This window comes from Emydura macquarii, unplaced genomic scaffold, assembly GCF_026122565.2.
Source record: "Emydura macquarii macquarii isolate MOO-44397 ecotype Brisbane River unplaced genomic scaffold, CSIRO-AGI_Emac_v2 contig_2897, whole genome shotgun sequence".
Taxonomy (NCBI): domain Eukaryota; kingdom Metazoa; phylum Chordata; order Testudines; family Chelidae; genus Emydura; species Emydura macquarii.
The window spans coordinates 45,549,088-45,564,800 of NW_027133034.1; the positions used below are offsets into that span (position 1 = coordinate 45,549,088).

Here is a 15,713-nt window from a genome sequence, read left to right on the forward strand (position 1 = left end):
TGTGTATGAGAGGTATTGGGGAAAAAGCGTACAGTAGATCCTTCAACCATGACAGGAGAAAAGCGTCTGGCAGGGAGGCATCTTCCGCCCCCAAGAGGGAGCAGTATCAGGCGCACTTCCTGTTCTCCCTGGTCACAAATAGGTCCACCTGTAGAGTTACCCACCTCTGGAAAATGCTGTGGGCTACCTCCTGGTGGAGAGACCACTCGTGGTGAGAGCAAAAGGCCCTGCTCAGACGATCTGCCAGAGTATTTTTCAGACCAGTTAGGTACACTGCTTCCACGAGGATGTTGTGGCTCACGCAGAACTCCTAGAATCTCAGGGCCTCATGACAGAGCATTGAAGATCTGGCCCCCCCCTTGCCTGTGGATATAGTACATGGTAGCTGTATTATCCAGGAGGACTCTCACCACTTTGTTGGCGAGGTGCGACAGGAATACCTTGCAGGCCAGGCAAAACACCCTGAGCTCTCTGACACTGATGTGGAGAGATGATTCTTCCCCCTGGACCAGAGACCTTGGGTCCGTACGGAAGCGAGGGGGGCACCCCAGCCCACATCTGAAGCATCTGACACTAACAACAAAGTTGGTCGGGGGGCCACGAAAGGTACCCCTGCCATTACGTGCCAAGTTTGCAGTCACCATGACAGGGAGGTAAGAACATGGGGGGAAAGGAGGGAACTGTAAACACTTTGTCCAAGGCATGTTTGGCCGGGGAGTAAACTGTGGCAAGCCAAGACTGGAGTGGCCGAAGTCACATATTGGCGTGCCGGACCACGTATGTACATGCCACCATGTGCCCCAGGAGACTGAAGCATACTCTTGCTGTGGTGAGGGGGTAGGCCATCAATTGGGCTATGAGCTCTGACATTGTCAAGAATCTGTCCATGGGCAAGAGAACTTTGGTTTGCGTAGAGTCCAAGAGTGCCCCTCTGAACTCGAACCTTTGAACCAGTGTAAAAATCAATTTTCACTCATTTATTAGCAGGCCCGGTGACCAGCATGTGACCATGATTTTGATGCTGCGCTGGACCTGTCCCTGCAACCAACCTCTGATCAGCCAGTAGTCCAGGTAAAAAAAACCTGTACTCCCTTGCGTCTGAGGTGGGCCACCACCACCATGCATTTGGTGAGTACCTGTGGTGCGGTGGAGAGGCCAAATGGGAGGACTACAGACTGGTAGTGCTGGGTGACTACAGTAAATCGCATGAATCTCCTGTGTCCCGGGAAAACTGCAATATGGAAGTAGGCATCCTTTAAATCGAGAGCGGCGTACCAGTCACCCAGATCCAGGGAGGGAATGATAGCTACCAGAGTGACCATACAGAATTTTAGCTATTTGAGGAATTTGTTCAATGCACGCAGATCTAGAATGGGTCTCAGCCCTCCTTTGGCTTTTGGGATCAGAAAGTAGCGGTAATAGAAACCCTTTCCTTTCAATGCTTGAGGGACCTCTTCCACTGCTGCCACATGCAGTAGGGTCTGCATCTCGTGAATGAGAAGTTGCTCATGAGAAGGGTCCTTGAAGAGGGACGGGGAGGGAGGGTGGGAAGGCGGGAGCAAAAGAAACTGGAGGGTATAGCCAAAAGCCACTGTGTTTAGCACCCAATGGTCCACAGTTATGGCCCACCAAGTGGGGAGGAAAGGCCCTAGGCAGGAAGAAAATAACTGTGAATCTGGATCCTGAGTAAAGTCTAGTAGGCCGCTCTTGGGCGCACCTTCAAAAGCCTCGCTTTCCCTTTGAGGGGTGGCAACTGGGCCCTGATCTCAAATTCGAGGCCGGGGAATTGCCCCGACTTCGTTATAGTTTTTATGCCTCCTTCTGTAGGACTCAGTCCAGGTCTGACCCCCAAAGCACTGCTGAGGAGAGGGCCTAAGGTGTCTCCTGGAAGATGATGCGGGGTAGAGGCCCAATGATCTCATAGTGACCTTTGAATCTTTCAGCCAATGCAGCCTGGAGTCAGTCTGATCTTCAAAGAGGGCAGAACCATCCAACAGGAAATAGTGTTATCACTGACAGAAGTGCTGTGAAAGTTTTCAAAAAAATCACCTCAGTGCCTAGAAGTATGTCTCGACAGCACCCTAGATCCAGGTCTGCATGACCCGCTTCTGCAGACTTCACATTTCCAAGCCCATCCACAGTGCATTGGAAACCCAGGCCTCACTGCCTTGCTGGGACATCCATACTGCACTACACAGACCTGAATCAGTCTTCAGCTTCTGTGGGAATGTACCAACATATCCCAGGGTTCCTAGCACCCTTGCCACCAGAAATCACTCTAGGGCTTCATTCATTGTGGGCTGTGGGAAAACTTGTCTGTTCATACCACAGGAGTCGACTAAAACATTTTGGGTCATTTTAGCCACCAACACATCTAATCGAGCCACTGTATGTCCACATGCTCCCAGAAGCCAGCACCATCAACATGGATTCTGAATTAGTAGAACTTCTCCACCTCACACTGTCAGTCCTATTTCAGGAATCAGTCATATCACCTGCAATACACTGGTGGACACTTCATCAGCAGCTTTTAAACTGACAAAGGCGCCTTTCAGAGGGGAATACTGATGTGCCAGCTGCAACCCAGCTAATGCTGCTCAGGCCTGTTGCCTTAGCCACAGATTCCCTACAGGCAGATTAGTGTTTCTGGAGCAGAGCCACAAGCACAGACTGGTCAGATCACATTGTCATCGGGACCTGAGATGACCAACAGTGGGTCCAACACTTTCACTTGAAGAAGTAGATATTCCTGCAGGTTTGTGACCAGCTTGCCCCAATATTCCAGCACCAGGATACCCACACAAGGGAGGCCATACCAGTCCAGGCACGGGTTGCTATAACTATTTGGAAACTGGCTACCCCAGAATGCTACAATTCCATGGCTAACCAGTTTGGAGTTGGCAAATCAACTGAGGACGTTGTTGTGGCAGAGCTTTGTGAGGCAATCAGAACTATGATGTACCCAAGAGGGTGGGCACTATAAGTGTTCCTGAAATAATAGTTTTGAGAGAATGGGCTTTCTAAACTGCATCAGGGACTTTGAGATTCACATGTCTATAGTTTGGCCTCCACAAGGAGCACATAAATCACAAAGGTTATTGCTGCATGATTATGCAGGCTCTGGTTAACCACAGGGGTTGATTCACGGACACTAACATGGGATGCACTGAAAGGGTGAATGATGCAAAGATGTTCCAGTGATCAGGATTTTACCTTCATAGAGAATCTGAGACATTACTCCCACCAAATGACATTGTTATAAATGAAGTCACTGTCCACACTGTTATATTAGATGACCTGCTTACACGGCTTATGAGAACCTGGCAAAAGAAGATTCAACTACATACACAGTGCATTTGGCACTGAAACCCTGTTGGAGCTGCCTTCAAAACCGTTTGGATGCCAGTGTCGTCAATGCAATCTGCATGATTGTGACTTCCTGTATTCTGCATAATGTCTGCAAGGACACTCCTTTCGCCAGGAGTGGACTCAAGATACTGCTGGATTTCTGAACCAGGACACACAGCCAGACAGGGAACCTGTCATGACAGTGCTAGATTCACACGCGCAATAGAAATCAGGGATGCTTTGAGTGTCCATATAATGAGTACCCATGCCTGAAGAGGAATGAATGGTATTTGAGATTGTGCTGCGCAGTTGTGGGATGCTTTTTTAAGTATGTATGGTTTTATGCATTATGAATTTTGTAGACACTTTCATGAAATGTATGGGGATGTGTTACACATTTTATCTATATTGGCCATGTACTGCAACACACAGTTTATGGATTCCCGTGATAACAGTTTGTCTCATTGTTTCCTTGTATTACAGCAAAACATAATATGTTCTGCAAATTCCTAACATGTGCAGGAGACAACTTTCTGATTCAGAAAGTTCAGGAAACAACTAGAGGATCATTCATTTTGACCAACAGGGATGAATTAGTCGCAAACGTGAAGGTGCTTGGGAACTTGAGTGGAAGTGATCGTGATCTGATAGAATTCAAGATCCTATGGAAAGGAGGACATGAAAACAGCAAAACAAAGACACTGGACTTCAGAAAGGTAGATTTCAACCAACTCAAGAGAAGTAGTGGACAAGGTCTCATGGGAAGATCAATTAGGAAGAAACAGAGTTGAATGGGGCTAGCAGTTCCTAAAAGATGTAATACTAGAGGCTCAACATCAAGCAATTCCAATGCAGAAGAAAAATAAGAAAAATTACAGGAGGCCAATGTGGCTGCACAAAGAGCTTTTTAACTATCTAAAACCAAAAAGGAAACAAAGGAATTGGAAAGAGGGGCGTGTCACCAAGGAAGTATACATGGGAATAGTGCAAGCGGGTAGGGATAAAATCAGAAAAGCCAAGGAAAAGAATGAGTTACAGCTGGCAAGGAATGTTAGAGACAAGAAGAAGTTCTTCAAATATGTCAGACAAAAAAAAAACAAGGGCTTGTGTGGGTCCGCTGTGCAATGGAGAAGCTACTCAATGTCTACAACAGGTAACCAGGCGACTAGTGAAGTTACAGACAATAAAGGGGAAGGGATGCAGATTGGGATAAGTAATGTCAGAGATCTTGTGACCAATTTGAATGATACTATTCAAGCCAGGGGGAAGGAATTAACTGAAGAAATCTTGGAGTCACTGGCAATATTATTTGCTAAATCATGGATAACAGGAGAGGTCCCAGAAGACTGGAGAAGAGCTAACATGCCCATCTTTAAAAGGGGGAAAATGAGGATTTGGGGAACCAGAGACTAATGAAGCCTAACTTTGATACCTGGGAAGCTATTAGAGCAATATATAATACATTCAATTTGCGAATATCTGGATGATGAAGAGGTAATCACCAGCAGCCAGCATGGATTTACTAAGAACAAATCATGCCAAACCAGCTTGATTTCCTTCTTTGACAGGGTAACTGGTTCGATGGACAGGGGAATGTGGTGGATATAATACACTTGGACTTCAGCAAGGCTTTTGACACAGTCCCACATTGTATTCTGATAATTTCAACTGCAGAAATTCAGGCTTGGCAGAACTACTATTAAGTGGAAATATAATTAATTAAGCAGCCATAAACAAAGAGTAAGAATTAATCGAATGACATCAGATTGGAGGGAAGTATGAAGTGGGATTCCACAGGGATCTCTTCTGGGTCCGGTGTTGTTTAACATATTTATTAATGATCTGGATATAGGAATAAAAAGCATACTGATAAAATTTTCAATGACACAAACCTGGGGGAGGAGGTTGCCAACACTTTGGAGGACAGAGCTAAAACTGGAGAACTGGGCTATAGACAACAAACTGAAATTCAACATGCTATACTTAAGGAAGAAAAACCAAATGCACAAATGAAAGGGGGATAACTGGCTTGGTAGCAGAACTGCTTAGAAGGATATGGGAGTTGTGGTGGATCACAACTTCAACATGAGTGAGCAATGCAATGCTGCTGCAAAAAAAGCAAAGCAATTTTAGGTTGCATTAACAGAGGCATAGCATGCAAGTCACAGGTGATAGTACCACTCTACTCAGCACTGGTTAGGCCTCTGCTGAAGTACTGTGTCCAATTTTGGTCACCAATTTATAGAAAGGATGTAGAGAAACTGGAAAAATATCAGAGGCGAGCAACAAATATGATCAAAGGGATGAAATGCAAGCCATATGAGCAAAGGCTGAAGGAACTGGGTATGTTTAGTTTGGAAAAACGATTAAGGGGGGATATGATAGCGGTCTTCAAATACTTGAAAGGCTGCCATGAAAAAGTTGGAGAAAAGTTACTCTATCTTGCCACAGAAGGCAGAACAAGGGACTATGGGTTCAAACTACATCATAGCAGATTTAGATTAAATCTCAGGAAAAACTTCCTAACTATAAGATCAGTAGGACAATGGAATAGACTGCCTAGGGCGGTTGTGGAAGCTTCTTCATTGGAGATTTTCAAAAGAAGGCTGGATAGCTATCTGTCTTGGATGGTTTAGACAACAAATCCTGCATCTAGATAACCCTTGCAGTTCCTTCTAACGCTACTCCCCCATTGGTCTGTGTAAATCCCTCTGTTGTCTTCTACTTAGACTGCAGGATCTCTGGATCAGAGATTACCTTTTTGTTCTCTGTTTATACTGCACCTAATACAATGAGGTTCTGGTCCATAGCTAGGACTCCTAAGAACTATAGTAATAGAAATAATAAAGAATAAAGAATGAGAGAAGAGAGGGATAAATTACAAATTTTAACCAGTTCCTTAAAAGATTATTTTTCCTTTCTGTAAAATTATTTTAATGCTGTGTTTCCTGGTTCAATAAAAATATCCCAGAATATAACATCAGAAATATTTTATCAAAAGCCTCAATTCAACCATGTTAACAGTCTCTGGAAGCAAAGTATTGACGGAAGCAAAATATTGATGAACCAAACTGAACTTCACTAAAACAAATTCCAACACCCTTAAAAACCTAAGGAAACTGCACAGACAGATACCCATGGTGAATTAAACAAAAAAGCAGTGAGAACAATATTATTGAAAATAACAAGACAATGCATCCCAGCAGACATCTTCTGAAAGCCAGAACTGTTTTCATCTACTGACATAGTTTAATTAATCTTTCAGGTAAATTTAAGTTATTTTGTTCGTATGCACTGGTAGGCGCATACACAGAAAGACCTAAGTGATATTTATGTTACCTCTTGTCCTGATACTGTAACATACTCTGCATAAGGATTCTTTATCATTCTTCGTATATCTTGCAGATTAAATTGGATCTGGGAAATCACCTTCTGAATCTCATCCTTCTGCTTTCTAATAGTAGGGAAGTCTGTAAGATCCTTGAACAATTGGGTTTTATCTCCAGTTCTATTTATAGTAAACAGAAAAAAGCATATTACATAATTCTACAGTTTCGGTACAAATGTTTATTTCCATCAATAAACACAAGTTATCTGGTGCTCTCATATTTTGTGAGTGTACCATATTACTTATTTGCCTCTCTCTCAAAATGCACAAAACATGTAACTTTACAAGGAGAAAAACATGCATTCCACAGATATGGTCTCACTGAAAGAGTATACTACACTTATAAATTATACACAGAAAAAAAGCCCCCGAGGTTAGTGTTTTTAAGGCAAGCACTCAAAAGTTAGAAAATGCCAGAATTAAGGAAGCTGCCTGTGCAACTTTATTTTGGCCCACTTGTGCATATGCATTATAAGATAGTATGTGATCACATAATCAAAGACTATTTTTCCAACTTAATAATGAGGTACCACCATCCCCACCAATAATACAAATATTTCTATTTTAGAACAAAAATATAACCTTCTGATTATGTCATAGCATAGATGCCATGTTTGTAATTGGGTTAGCAATAGAAACTAACACAATAATTTTATAGACCTAGAAAAGGCATATATAATAAAGTGAACAGAAGGATGCTCAAACCAGTACTGAGGAAATATGGAGTTTCTGAGGATTTAATAACTATGGTGAATGCCCCATACGGATCACCTACAACAGTGATCATCAGGGCCTGCTTTGGGACAACAAACCCCTTTGAAGTGAAAGTCAGACTGCACCAGAGATTGGCGCAATACGGCTGAAGTTCCTTATTCTGGTACCAGCTCCTTATTTGTGGGTCCCAGGTCCTTATTTGAAAGTCAAAATTATTTAAGAGTACATCAATGTAAGATTAAACTTTTAGAAATTTCATCAAATAAATAACTGACACTGATAAAAATTTAATTGGCAATTACATTGTCAATCAAACAAGGGTTTTGACTGGCTATACATGACAAAATAAGTTTCAGATCACCCCAACCCACATCCCTGTGACCATTAGACTGTTCTGAAGAAGCTGGGACATGCCACTCAGCAACCTGAAGTTTTGTTCATTTTTGAGGAGCTGGATTTTGACAGACTGTACAGGACAAAATGTGTCAGGTCACTCCAAGTGATGTATCCCCACAACCAATGAACTGTTATATTTACCTGAGACATGGAACTCCTTTACTGAAACATTTTTCTTTGTAAAAAATTGTGACCCATGTCATCAGCGCCCCTGCTCCCTCGCCCACACACAACCAAACACATACACTCCCATTAGCAAATAACAGAAAACACAAGAGGGGAATTTCAGAGGGTGAAGCTGTGTTTGCAGATAGAGGAACTTAGCGAGTGTTATGTTTGTTCCATCTGTTGTTTGTTCTCCCTGAGTGGTGTGTGGCTGCACCTGGCAGGTCTGTCTGTTTCTCAGTGACAGCCTTGTTGCTGAGAACTTGGGGGCTTTGAACAGAACCAGTTTTTGAAGTCTCTAAGTGGAGTGCATTCCCTGTTTGAAAGGGAGGGAGCTCAGCATTGAGGAGTGGCAAACTGAATGAGTTTCAGTGGGAGTTCATAGAGGGAGTGAGATTCTTATTTTAGGTATGGCTCTACACCAAGCATCAGTTATGGATGATGAGAGAACAACTGCTGTAACCTGCCTTGGATGTGCTATGTTTTCTTTTCAGCTGGACAGAATAAATTTCTCATGTCTGAAATGCAAGCTGGTGGCCATACTGGAAGAGAAGAGATGTGGTCTGGAAGCTTAAGTTGCAACATTGTGTAGCATTTGAGAAAACAAAGACTTTTTGGACATCAGATTTGGAAATCATTCACAGATGCCATATGAGGAAGGACTAGTAATACAGGAATTGGAGAGAGTAGAAACCAAAGAGGCAGACAGGCGATTTGTGACCAAATGAGTAAAGAAAGCCAGGAGACATTTAACTCAACTAAGACTTTCAAAACATGTTCAGATACTCAGGAAGCCAACTATAGAAGACTCTGTCTCTGGAGGAATGGAACAGAAAGCTACAGGGGACATACCTGATGGCTATTCTTGTGGTTTGCAATAAGCAGCAGTCAACATAGGTTCTTCAACCATCCTAAAAACGCAAACAATCATCATTGGTGACTCCATATTAAAAAGTTAGGACTGAAAATTCTGCAAGGGAATAAAGGACAATAGGACAGTGTGCTGTCTTCCTGGAATTAAGATACAAGATGTAATCACAGGATTATGACGTTGTCTGTCAAGCCTCCACTGATGATGATACACATTGGAACCAATGACACAGCATCACATGGACCTATACAGATTATAGAAGACTTCAGGCAGCTTGGGAGGGAGCAGAAGAAAAGGAAAATCCAAGTAATTTTCTCAGAGATCCTACAAGTCCAATGAACAGCAGAAGGTAGAAAATACTGGAGATGAACTATTGGCTGCAAAAATTGTGAGAGTCTGAAGGTTTTGATTTTGTTGGCCACTGGACCATATTCCAGTGGGAGAGAGAGAAACATGACAGCATGCATCTCACAGATAAAGAGAGCTTCTTGGTTGGAGACTAGCTGAAGCAGCTAGGCAGGCATGAAACTAATAATTCTAGAGGATGGTGCTAAGGAGGCAAATGTGGTGTCATGATGTCATGAACAAATTGAACTGATGGGGCAAAAAAATGTGATGACATTTTTCTATTGCTTTTATACCCATGCTAAGAGTCTGGATAACAAGAGGAATCAGAAAGTCTCACTGATGACAAATTTTTTACTGCAGCCTGGTGGGACAATTCCGGATTGGTTATATAACCTGTTTATTGGTTATATAACCTGTTTAGGACACAGTGATTGTCGCCATTCTACAGATCTCTGAGATGGAGACATCTTTAAAGATGTCTCCAAATGAATACATCGATCTTGTGGAACGTGTACGGATTGAATATGGAGGGGTCATGTTATAAATTTGGTAGCACTGCCAGATGCAATTTGAGACCCATTTAGAGAGCCTTTGGGGTGATAATGCTGAGCCCTTAGACCTTTCTGCCATCAAAAGGAACAATCTAGGGGATTTCCTAAAGGTTTTTGTCCTATCAAGGTAGAATGTAAGGGTTCACCTAACATCTAAGGTGTATAGCATGTCCTCCATAATGTCTCAGTGAGGCTTGGGGTAGAAGGCGGGAAGGTGGATAAACTGATTCATGTGAAAGGAAGAGGTTACTTTAGAGGTAAACCTTGCACATGGCCTGAGTGTAACCTTATCTGGAAAGAACACTGCATTTGGGGGATGCACCATCAAAGTTGCTATCTCCTGTATTTGTCTAGTCGAGGTAATTGCTATCAGAAAAACAGCTTTCACTGATAGGTATGTTAATGAACAGGTGGCCATAGGTTTGAAGATGGGCCTGGTCAGCGCTTTCAATACTAGGTTTAGGTCCCACAAGCAGGTAGGAAGCCAAGGTTGGGGAAAGAGGTTTGTTATTTCCTTAAGGAACCTCTTAGTGATTGGGTGCAATAGTACTGAGTACCCCTCTACGGGTTGCTGAAATGCTGTAATAGCTGCTAGGTGGACCAAGAGAGCTCAGGGATAACCCCAATTTTTTAAGGGTCAGAGCACATTCCAGAATATGTGGAAGAGTTGCTGATACCGGAGAGACTTGTTGGGACGTGAACCAAATCTGAAAACTGGACCATTTCTGCAGGTAAGTGCATCGTATGGAGGACTTCCAACAGTGTAGTAGGACCTCTTGCACGTTCTTTGACCATGAGTTTTCCAGGTGCTGGAACCACGTAGGAGCCATGCTTTGAGACAGAGGATCCCCAAGTTGGGATGTATGGTATGTCCCTTTGTCTTGTGAGAGGAGGTGTGGAGTGGCCGGAAGGGAGATCGATGGGCACATTGTGAGCTGCATCAAATAAGAGTACCAGGTCTGTCTCAACCAAGTAGAAGCAATCAGGCAATCCTGATCTCTCTCAGTTTGAGGAGGTTGATGTGTAGGAAATCTCCACAGATGGCCATCTGCCTTGCACTGTGAGACCGTTTACGTGTGCACCCATCCTCTGAGGGATGTGTCAGTGGTAAGGAGCAGCGAAGGTGATCCCATGAAAAGGGGGTCCCCCTTTGCATGCATTGGCTGGGTTCTTCCAGCAGTCAAGGGACTTTGTGATCCTGGTAGGCTAATGATAGGGGTTTCCCCAAATTGTGTCTGTTTGGTCTGTAAACCAAACTGAACCACAGCTGGAGGCATCGCATGTGGAGTTTGGTATGCAGAATCACTGCAATGCTCGCTGCCATATGCCTCAGGAGTTGGAGGCAGATTCTGACTGGCACTTGATGACTGTATTGAGCTGTTTCTATGAGTGAGACCAGGGACAAGAACCTGTCTTGAGGTACGAAGGCCTTGGCCTGTAGCACATCTAGGTTGGCTCCTATGAATTCCAGGCATTGCACTAGTGTGAGGAACAACTTCTGGGAACTCATCTGTGGGCCCAGTTCCATGAACAAGCGTATTGTGGCCTCGGTGTCTCGACAAGCCTCCTGAAGTGATCGGGCTCTGAGGAGACAATTGTCCAGGTAAGGGTAGAACATTGTCCTTTCTGATCGTAGATGAGCAGCCACCACTGAGGGAACTTTGGAAAAAACTCTTGGGGCTGATGAAAGTCTGCAGGGGAGGACTCTGTATTGGTAGTGGTCATGTCCCAGAGGGAGCCTGAGACAATGTCTGTGAGCCGGTAATATTGAAATAGAAAAGCAGGCATCCTGTTGGTTGAGGGCCAAATATCAGGGGCAGACGGCTGCAAAATATGCAACTATTTATGGGTATTCTCCTTCAGGAACTCCACTTGAATACCCAGGGAAACAGCCATGCACCGCAAAAGGTCCTGGTACGCCTTGAAATCCTCCAGTACCAAAGGAAAGGAAGAGCCACTGCAGCAATGTCCGGGGACTAAGATGAAGCAGTTAACCGTGCTATGGCTGAATCCTGCTGACTGATCTATATGGGACAACTCAGGAAGCTCCAGAACGGGCAGGTCCAACAGTTCCTGGGCCTGCGGCGAATTGACAGTCACCGCCACAGGTCTGCTCAGTGATATCACAAGATGGGGAGTGGGACCAAGGAGCACCCCACGGGTTACATGGAAGCCATCGGTATGGATAGGGCATTGGTGGCCAGTAGGCACCGGACCAGGGGCCCCCAGAGCTGACCGTGAGATGAGTACCAAGCCTGGTACCCATTGTGCTCCATGAATGATCCCCTATGCAGATCAGGAGATGGAGAACAGGAGGAGGAAGATCCCGACCTGGATACCGAGGAGTCCCAGGATTCAGGGGATAAATGTGGAGTGAATCCTGATGGTGCAAGCAACCGATCTAACTCATCTGTACCACAGAACGAAGAAGGGACAGGCACCAACTGTGGAAATGGCACCACCGGCACGGAAGATGCCTCCGTCATTTCTGGTTCTGGAAGCGGCATCAATCCCAAAGTCCGCAGGAGTACCGAGCTGACTGCTGGTGCCAAAGTGAAGGGCAGACAGTGCTGCCACAGTAATGTCAGAGGCACCAACAGCAGGGTTGCCGAAGATGTCCCCGGTGCCAAAGAGGTCCCTTGTGCTGAGCCTGACATCAGCCCCATTTCCACTGAAAGTGGAAGGGGAATACTGGGGTTAAGTGCTGAGAGACCCACAGGTTCAGCAGCCCACCCAGCCAACAAGGCTATGAACAATGCAGCCATGGCAAAGTCCTGGATCAAGGGAGAGGTCAGGAAATAAAGGCAGAGGAGGTCCGTTGCCACCTGATATGCTGCCAGCACAGAAACAGCCAATGCCAGATTTATCCTCATCATACCAGACTCAATGGATGCTCCAGGGCCAGAATTGGAGTCGATGGTACAGGGTTTCTGACCTCCCTGCACAGTACCAGAGAGTGGTTGACAGCCTCTGCTCCATCTTGCACCCCAGAATTCACACCATGCCAACCTGCACTCCTCCTGTAGGACTCAGAAGATAGCCCCGTGACCTGTGGCAGCCTCAGTCAGTCTTAGGAGACCTTTTCCTTGGCAAACTCAATGCGGAGGTACTCCTCTATATCTCTGTGGAGAGGTGCCAGCTCCCAGAAGTGAAGTGGCAGCACTCTCAGAATCCGAGGGTGAACTCTGATCCAATGCAGACCTCGGTCCCAAAGCAGGCCACATGGTGTTTTCGAGCATGTGCTGCTTTAGGCAAAGATCCTTCACCATCTGAGTCCATTTTGTGAACAATTTGCAAATTGAATAACACTCCTTGATGTGCCTAATCACAGCAAGCACCCCATGGGGGATTGTTGATGGGAATCGCTCCCCCACACAACAGACAACATTTAAATCACAAGAAAATCTTTAAATTAAAGCTAACACTAAATCTAACTAATAATATATTAACTATATATAATGTACAACTAGGAAAGTCACTACGAAATAAGGAGGAACCACACAGACTTCTGCCTCCAGCCACAGCAGGTAAAAAGGACCTGAGGGGAGGTTGTGGTGGTGCCTCCTCATATAGCTAGGGGAGATGCTGTGGCCACTTCTCTATGGGCCAACTCAGGCAAAATTCTTCAGCTCTGGTGCGCTGGCCGTGCACACACCTAAGTGGAATACACAGCTGCATCTACTCGAAGAAGAAACGGGAGTAACAAGTAGGAGTAGTGAGGTGATTTTACCTCTATTTATGGCATTGGTGAGACTGATAACAGATACTATATCCAGCTCTGGTGTCCACTTTTAAAGAGAATGTTGAAAAATTGGAGAGGGCACAGAAAGGAGAGATAACAATAGTTTGGCAGCTGGAGAATATGCCTTACAGTGAGAGATTTAAAGAGCTCAATGTGGTTAGTTTATTAAAACAAAGATTGAGACATGACTTGATTATAACGTATAAAGGAACTTCATGTGAACAAAACACTGGGTGCTAATGGGCTATTTAATCTAGCAGAGAATGGCAGGACAAGAATCAATAGTTGGAAGCTGAAACTAGAAAAATTCAAGTTAGAAATTAGGCACAAATTTTTAAGTGAGGGTTATTTACCACTGGAATAAACGCTCAAGGGAAGTGATGGATTCTCTTCATGTCTTCAAATCAAGAATTAATGCTATTCTAAAAGAAGTATTTTAGTCAAACAGATGTTGTTACTATGCTCAATACATGGGTAACTAGATAAAATTCTATGGTAATATACAGGAAGTCATACTAGAAGATCTAATGGTCCTCCTTGGCCCGAAAATTTCTGAATCTATGAAACCCTGTTACTGGCCCTGCTGTACACACACCTTTATCAAAGTTTCCCCTCTATATTGGTTTGGTGAGGTAGTTGGTTGTGTCAGGATTACAAACAATAAAAACTTCCTTATGGAGAGGCAAATAGCACCAAATTATTAGCAATTCTATGAAGAAATTTATGAAGAAACTTCTCTTCTGCACAAAGTAGGGCCTTATAAAAAATCCTTAAGAATGCTTAAATATAAGTGTCATCAGTGATCAGCGCTAACAGCAGCAACAATTGCTCAATTAATTAAAATATTTTATTATAATAAATAGCAACTTCTTTACTTATTTTACAATTTCACAGTCAAAGTGAACAAGTGTAACAGATCAATTGATTATGACATTTCATTAAAAGGTGAAGCATGCATCTTTCTATTATACTTGCAATAAAATCTGATTACAGAAAGATTTAAAAATGTGACCTTCCGCTATTTCCATCAAAGATTTCTGTTCACGAGAGAAAGTAAGTTGAAGAAAACAAAATGCATTTTGGTGGATTCATCTCAAAGCAACAAACTCCCTCTTCAACTACCATTCAGTGACTATTCAGGCAAAAGTGTATATTGTATGTTTACTAAACAAGAAAACACAAAATAAAATTGGAGTAATATATCTGTCAGACCAGAAATAAAGATTCACCTGTGCAACTGGCATATCCTCATCTCTTCATAGAGAAATAATGGTTGCAGGGACGTGTCACTGGGGTGACAATAATATTTTGTCACATTCAGATGGTCAAACGGTAGATACTTGTGCATAAAGTTTAAATAATATGGAAGTTGGTGGGGATATGATATTTGGCAGCATATTGCACAGAAACAAAGCTTTGGGCTGGGGAGTGACTTACTCCAGGTCCTTCAGAACAGTCTGAAAGTCACAGGGGCATGTCACTTGGGTTGACCCAAGACGTATTTTATCATGTATTCAGTCAGTCAGTCAAAACAAAGCTCCTTATTCAAACTCCATATACAACAGTGGAAATGCGGTGGTAGAGTGACATGTTGCAGCATATTGCCAAGGAATGAGTTTTGAGCTGGTGAGCAGCATATTCCAACTCTTGCAGAATAGTCTGAGAGTCGCTGGGATGTGTTACTGGGGGGTGACCAAAGACTTATTTTGTCATGTTCAACCAGTCAAAACACAGCGCCTTATTCAAGCCCTATGAACAAAATGGAAATGGGATGAGACAATGACACATGGCGGCATCTTGCTCAAGAATGAAGTTTTGGGTCAGCAAGTGGCATATCCCAGCTCCTTCAGAACAGTCTGATAGTCACAGAGAATGACACTTGGGGTGACCCGAGACTTACTCTGTAATACAAAGTCAGTCAAAACCCAGCTCCTAACTCAATCACCATTTATAAATAATGGCAGTGGAGTGCAAGCATGATATTTAGCAGCATACTGCATAGGAACGAAGCTTTGGGTCGATGAGTGACACATGTACAACCAGCTCCTTCACAACAGTCTGTCAGTTGCAGAGACGTGTCACTTGAGGTGATCTGAAACTCATTTTGTCATGAACAGCCAGTCAAATCCATATTCAAACTCTAAATACCATATGGAAATGGAGTGGGGGCATGACATGCATCAGGATATC

General features: G+C 43.7%; 1 protein-coding gene across 1 annotated transcript in view; it reads right to left on the reverse strand.

The window, feature by feature from the left end:
- The window catches only part of MSH3 (mutS homolog 3), a 201,444-nt gene that overhangs the window by 71,975 nt on the left and 113,756 nt on the right, over nt 1-15,713 (reverse strand). Inside the window, exon 15 of the mRNA XM_067569218.1 lies at nt 6,688-6,856. Within this exon, the coding sequence (XP_067425319.1) occupies nt 6,688-6,856 (169 nt within the window). The remainder of the gene's footprint in view (nt 1-6,687; nt 6,857-15,713) is intronic.